Below are 7,074 nucleotides of genomic sequence, written 5' to 3' on the forward strand. Positions count from 1 at the left end.
AAATCAAGGACTGATGCCTTCTGAGGGTGCAGGGAAGAATCCACTGTGTCACTTTCCCCAGTTTAAACACTGTTTGCATTCCTTGGCCTGTAGTTCATTCCTGTCTTCAAAGCCGGCAATGGCAGGTTGAGTCCTCACATGGCACCACTCCAACCCGGAGCCCATTGTCCCGGCTTTTTCTGTGGCTTTCCTCCCCTCCCCCTTTCACTTACAAAGATCTTTGCGATTAACTTAGACACACCTGGATAATCCAGGCTCTTCTCAAGATCCTTAAAGTAATCATATCTGCCAAGTCCTTTTTGCCATGGAAGGTAACATTTACCAACCCCGGGGAATTAGGACATGGACCTGCTTGGGCAGTCATTATTCCGCTTACCCCCCAGACTCTCCCCCTGCCTTGGGATATGGCTTGTGAGAACAATCCTAAACAAAATACCCCTCCATTTCCCCCCCAGATTTATTGAGATGTAATTGACAAATCATCCAAATATCTCTCCCTGGAAGGTACACTGTCTTCTCTCTTCTTTCCTTCTCAACAAGCTCTTTTCGAGAGTTGTCTTACCTAGTTCGATCCACTTCCTGACGACGCCTGCCTCCTTCCATGTTGCCAGGTCAGTGGACACCTTTCCTTATCTGGCTGCATTGTCCACGTTGGCTGCTCACCCCTTCCTGAGACCATATGCCCCCGATCTGCCTTTAGGTGTCTTGTCCTGGTTTTCTTCCTTATCTTCTCTGGCTGAGGCACCATGGGGGCTGCCCTATCTCCACCCCCTGAGATGTCCATGTTCCCTGGGACTTTGGATCTTTGTTCCATTGCTTTTTGCTTGGGTGATCTTGTCGCACACTTCTGGTTGTGAATGCCATTTGCACAAAGATGACCAACCCCAGCTTGTGGAGTGCTGGTGAAGACTGTGCTTTCAGTAATCCCATAAACTCAACTTCTTTGGTCTTCCTTGAAGCAGACCCAGTGAGAGAGCTCCTTGAGGTATTGACTTGTTCCCCAGCTATAATCTACTTGGGGAACAAGGGGAATGCATTGGGTAGATGCTAGCAGAGGAAGCTTGACTTATATCTGGGTGCCAACGGGAAGCTATGGAATTGAGCAGGGGCGTGAACTGAGCAGAGGTCAGCTTGGGGAAGGCTACTCCAGTCCTGGGTGGATTAGTGAGGGAGTGTTGGGTCCCAGATCTGTGCCAAGTATAATTTTAGAGAAAGGAGGGACCCAGGCAATTCCTGGTACATTTGTATTATTTTATATATAATATGTAATAATGTGTTTTATACACATGCACACACACATATAATTAGATGGCTTAGCTGGAGGTTGTGGCTTCCTTAAAGTACATGGCAACAAGATCAGCCTTTGTACTCAGGTCAGACTCCTAATCCAGTGCTCTTCTGTACTCTACTGAGATGTGTCTGAAAAGCGATTGATCCAGTGGTCAAGACAGAGGGTGATGCAAGTCTGGACCAGGGCAGGACAGGGCAGGCACCAAGGTGAAGACCATGTTGAAGGCAATATGATATATTCTCGCTTTCTCTTTCTCTGGGTGGGGGTTGGGACATAGGGCTTGTTGGAGACTGCACACGAGTGCATCTCTTTTTCCTGGGTCCTGCAGCATCCTTCTGGGCCTGGTTTCTATGGCAACAGGCTCCCAGCAGGCAGCCTGCCAGCTGGAGGGAACCAGGCAGGCAAGACAGGCAGGCAGGCAGGGAGGGTGGGAGAGAAGGCCTGGGCAGCAAGAGGAAGGCTGGGGTTGTGGGGGTTGGGGGATCTTCATGGGAAGCTGAAGGGGCCCCTAGAGCTAGTCCCCACGTCCCTTTCTCCTGATCATACGAGGGTGGAGGGTGCTTAGGACACGTGAGACTTTCTCTTATGATCCTTGAATCTCCAGACTTCAAACTTCTGTTTGTCTCTCCACTCACCCCTGCATCTCCTGACTCCCACTTCAAATATCGTTTGACACCCCCAGCCTTATGCACCTCAGGGGGCCACTGACTTCTTCATAGAACCCAGGGGTGGGGGGGAGAACAAGGCCAGTTGACTTTCAGTTTTGCATATGATTTGCATGTCAACTCAAAGACAAGAAATTTCCAGGCCTTGTGTCATTCCTGCCAACAACTTAATTCAACTCCACTGGCACCAGCTGACTGTGTCTGGCCGGGCTCTGCGCGGAGCCTGGGGGTCCCTAGAGAAGTCCTCCCAGCTGCTGCCACCTCCCTTCCCCCCCTGCTATTCCAAGGCAGTTCTTCCTGATGTCCTAGCAGCTGGTGCCTTGGGAAGTGCTTGGGCTGTGGACTGAGCAGCAGCCCTGGGTCCAAATCCTGGCTCTGCTATTAATACTTTGTATCCGGGGGCCCATGGGCCTCTCTGGGCCTTAATTTATTCATTTCTCTGCAGGGCCAAGGACATACCTGTACAGCTGATGTAAATTAGCAAAGACATAGCATTGGTTAAAATGCTGAAATACTTCTGTATTCATTGGTACAGAGTCACAACCCTGGCCCCTCCCTAGCCCCTCTCTTACCACCTCCCCCCTCCCCCCGGAATTCAGATTCTAAGGGCATTGCTCTAGCACTTGAACTGTGTCTGTTCTCGTTGGTGTATGCCAGCAGCTTGTTCTGTACAGGTTAAGTATTTTATGTATCACCCTGTCTGGAGGCAGTACAACAGGTAAGTATAATATATGCCCACCTGTTGCAAGGACTAATATAGCTAAAGGTCGTGGATCAGTTTGTAGGCTTCTTTTCTCATGCCTTTTCCTTTTAATCTGGGTTGGGGGGGTGAAGGTTGGGATGATACTCTGCAAGGGCAGAGATGACAGCCACCTCTTTCACCAGGCGGGCGAGGTTCAAGCGCTCCAACAGTGTGACAGCTGGCGTGCAGGCAGACCTGGAGCTGGAGGGCCTGGCTGGCCTGGCCACAGTGGCCACAGAAGACAAGGCCCTACAGTTCGGACGCTCCTTCCAGAGGCACGCCTCTGAACCCCAGCCCGGGCCCCGGGCCCCCACCTACTCAGTCTTCCGCACGGTCCACACGCAGGGCCAGTGGGCCTACCGTGAGGGCTACCCACTGCCGTATGAGCCGCCGGCCACCGATGGGTCGCCAGGCCCTGCCCCTGCCCCCACCCCTGGCCCTGGGGCCGGCCGCCGTGACTCCTGGATGGAGCGTGGCTCACGTAGCCTCCCCGACTCAGGCCGCACGTCCCCCTGCCCACGGGACGGCGAGTGGTTCATCAAGATGCTGAGGGCGGAAGTGGAGAAGCTGGAGCACTGGTGCCAACAGATGGAGCGCGAGGCGGAGGACTACGAGCTGCCCGAGGAGAGTGAGTGAGAGGACTCTGTGCGGAGGGATCACATCACGGCTGGGGGTGCAGGAGCGGCCACACAATAGGATAGCTGTGTGTTGGGTGTGAGGTTGCCGTCCTACCAGTTGATTCTCTGGCACCAGACCCTGACAGGCCCCTGTTGGCAGCAGGGCATTCTGGGAGCTCTTGGAAGGAAATGGAGCAGCTTCAAAGTTTAGGTCTTGGACTAGGGAAGGTGACTTGGCTAAGCTGCTAGAGACCCAGGGTGGTGGCAGCCACCTTGACCTTGGGCTAACTGCAGTTTGAGGGAACAGGCCTTGTAGGAGATGGCTTCCAGTCCCAAGTCACCAAGTCCATGGGGACCAAGGAAACTTCCAATCTGCCCTGGTGTGGGCATCTGGGCCAGATCCAGGTGGTGGGACCAGGACTTGAGGCAGAGAGGCAGGCAGTGCACAGTGTCAGATTGTTTGAGGCACAGGTGAAGATTAAGCCAGGAAGACGGGCCCTTTCCTTCGAAGTTCAGTTGGAGGGGAGACACAGTCTTACTTGTCTCCAATTGATGGGATAGTGACTTGGAAGACAGGAGTCATAAACATGAAGTTATTTAGTAATTCTTAACGAGTTGAGGAGCTCTATGCTGGTGAGTGACACAGCTCAGCCAGTAGGTGGTCATGGAGGTAGTGCCCGAATAGCCATAGGGCCAGGCTGGGGCTGGTGTCTTCTGTTCATTGACGTGAGGGATAAGCACTCAAGAAATGTAGGTCGTATGAAGGAACAGACATCAGTGTCTGAAGGTGCAGTATCCTTGGTGAAGTGGGATGGGAGCTGCTTGTTAGGAGGCTGAGGATGGGATGGGGAGGGGGCAGGAGGAGACACAGAAAGTGTCAGGTAATAGAAGGGTAAGAGTCAGTTAGGGCAGACTTCCTGGAGGCTAGGGAAGGAAATGCACCCTTCCTGCCCTTGAATCTCCTTCTGTTCCCCAGTCCTGGAGAAGATCCGCAGTGCTGTGGGCAGCACGCAACTTCTCCTGTCCCAGAAGGTTCAGCAGTTCTTCCGGCTGTGTCAGCAAAGCATGGTGAGTGCCTCTCGGTGAGAAGCCTGTCGGATGTGTGTGCCTGCTGTGACCCAGTGTGTGTGTGTTAGAGGGGAGACCAGGTGTGTGTTCCCAAGAGGGAGAAGCCTGGGCTTTCTTGATTCCCGTTCTCTAGTCCCCACTCCATTTTCCCCGCTGGAGCTTCCTGACAGTGAGGGCTTGCTCTGGTCCTGGCTGGGGCTCAGACTTCCCTGACTGGCTGCCTCTCCTCGGTTTCCTTTCTCTGCAGGACCCCACTGCGTTCCCTGTGCCCACCTTCCAGGACCTGGCGGGTTTCTGGGACCTCCTGCAGCTCTCTATCGAGGATGTGACCCTCAAGTTCCTGGAGCTACAGCAACTCAAGGCCAACAGCTGGAAACTCCTGGAGCCTAAGGTAGGGGGCCGTCCCTTCAAACCAAGAGTCCAGAGGTGAAAAATGCCCTCCCCCCTGGAGGCATGTGGGGGTGGGGGGGTGCAGGAGAAAAGATCCATGGGCAGAAAAGGCAGCCCATGCCTTTAGAAGGAAATGGTGACCATCTTCTTCCAAAATGACCACACTCTTGGTCAGGGCTGTCTGCTTGGCCCGGTGCTCATTGCTGCCTAAGCTGCCAGAACCCCAAGGTGGCAGCAGCCTCCTTTCCTTGAGCTACCTGCAGTTTGAGGGAGTCGACCTAGAGCTTCTCGAAGGGCAAACTGCCCTCAGCTCGGACCTTGAGGGTCCCCTAAGCCGGCATCTCACTAGACCTTGTCTGTGATGGGGCCCAGAAGCCTGGGATATAACCCTATTCCTTTCCTAGTCTCGACCTGGAGTGAAAACATTCACTTCCCCTGGGAGCGAACCCTCGGATTTTAGTTGTCAAGAACAGCGCCACCATGGGGCATTCGAATCAATCCGGTTTTAAAAGAAAAACTGGGTTTTGACCTTGTGGGAGCAGGTCCACCTGGGGCTTCAGGTCCTGGCACCAGGAGCAGCTTCTAACTGCTCCCCAGTGGCGGAGCCGCAGGAGGTTAATCCTTCTGGGCGCTGCGGGTGTGACTCGGGATGTCAGGTGGGACCCCGCCCCCTCTCTGAGCCACCGCCCCTCTCCTGGCAGGAGGAGAAGGTCCCTCCACCGATACCAAAGAAGCCCTCGCGGGGCCGGGGCGTGCCGGTGAAGGAGCGCTCCCTGGACTCGGTGGACCGGCAGCGGCAGGAAGCGCGCAAGCGGCTCCTGGCGGCCAAGCGTGCCGCCTCCTTCCGCCACAGCTCAGCAACCGAGAGCGCCGACAGCATCGAGATCTACATCCCTGAGGCCCAGACCAGGCTGTGACCCGCCCGGCCCGCCCGGCCCGGGCCCGGGCCCGCGGTTTTCTACCCGTACTGTACACCCAGCGTCGAGGTCACTGTGAACGCGGGCAGCCCTGTGCGCCCGCCCCGCCGGCACCGCACGCCCCGGCCCCTCCTGCCCGTCACACTCTCGTGGGTTTTTTACCTTCCTGATCCCACGCGAAGGCGCCTGGGCTGGGCTGGGGGGCACGGCGCCTCTCCGTCCTGCACCCCCAACTGGATCCCCCTCCCTCCTGGTCCGACGCTTCGTTCCCACCTCCTACCCATGGGCACCATCTCTGCCATTACACGCCCCACGGGCCAGGCCGGGCCGGGTCCTCCATCTGGGCTCTGCGTCACCCTCTACCACCCCGCGGGGCTGGGCTTCGTGGGGATCAGCTTCGTGGCTTTTTATGAAGAATCCCGAACCCCGCCTACGAGCCCGCCCCACCCTTCCAGAGGCTCCACCCACAGCCCTCAGCCCACCGGGCCCAGGGACACAGTGGCTGGACCAACCCAGGACCAGGGCGCCTGGGCCTCTCTCCTTTCCCAGCTGCTGGGGAGGAGAGATGGGGGCTTCCCTTCACCACACCTGTGGCTGTTCCCACATCCCCTTGAGTATCCCAGGAAAAATAAAACGGCAGAACTGCACTCAAGCCAGCTCCTCTCTCCTGAAGAAGCCATCTCTGCACTGTGCATGGGGGACTGGGGGTGGAGGGAGGAGAGCCAGGGAGCCCAAGCTCTTGTTTTGGGGAGAGTCGGGGTTGTGTGAGCCATCTGGGGGAAGATTCATCCCTCTGGGTGGCCACAGAAGGACCTGCACCCTCCTGGAGGGGTTCCACTTGCCCAATCCTTTCCCTTTCTGCCTCCTAGTCCTCCAGGGTTCTCCCAGAGAGGGGAGCCCAGAGCCAGGCCAAGGCCTTGCACACAGCATGTGCTCAATAAACAGGGAGTGTGGTTGTTATTCACTATGGACAAATACTGGTTTCCCTTCCCCTGAAGGCCCATTGTTCTCTCTGCTCCAGTCATTCCTGGTCATCAGCAGGAAGATTCTGATCAATTGGGTGCTGCCATATTTTCTGATGCCTCCTATGGCCGGGCACTTTGGTGGGGGGCAGAGAACAGAAGTTTCCTGGGAAACTAAGTAGCAATCCAAACATAGTGATGATGGCTAATACATATTTTTTGATACTTACTGTGGGTCAGGCAAAGGGGGGTGCATTATGTGAATGTGGCTCATCTGTATGACAGATGAGAAAGCTCAGTGACCTGTCCAAAGTCACAGGGCGAAGGGTGGTGGACTCAGGCAGACAAACCATGAACTTTTAGCTCTACGGCCTTGTGCGCCGAGAAAGGGTTTGATGTCAGGTCTACCTAGAAAGCCACCT

At 55.6% G+C, this 7,074-nt stretch overlaps 1 protein-coding gene across 1 annotated transcript in view; it reads left to right on the forward strand.

Annotated features, from left to right (window-relative positions):
- The window catches only part of DLGAP3 (DLG associated protein 3), a 55,608-nt gene extending 49,266 nt beyond the window's left edge, over nt 1-6,342 (forward strand). The window contains exons 9-12 of the mRNA XM_037061480.1: nt 2,842-3,326; nt 4,292-4,383; nt 4,631-4,774; nt 5,475-6,342. Of these exons, the coding sequence (XP_036917375.1) occupies nt 2,842-3,326; nt 4,292-4,383; nt 4,631-4,774; nt 5,475-5,690 (937 nt within the window). The 3' untranslated portion in view covers nt 5,691-6,342. The remainder of the gene's footprint in view (nt 1-2,841; nt 3,327-4,291; nt 4,384-4,630; nt 4,775-5,474) is intronic.
- The last annotated feature ends 732 nt before the right edge of the window (nt 6,343-7,074 follow it).

This window comes from Sturnira hondurensis, unplaced genomic scaffold (assembly GCF_014824575.4).
Source record: "Sturnira hondurensis isolate 20B ecotype Veracruz unplaced genomic scaffold, ASM1482457v3 Scaffold0013381, whole genome shotgun sequence".
NCBI classification, from domain to species: Eukaryota; Metazoa; Chordata; class Mammalia; order Chiroptera; family Phyllostomidae; genus Sturnira; species Sturnira hondurensis.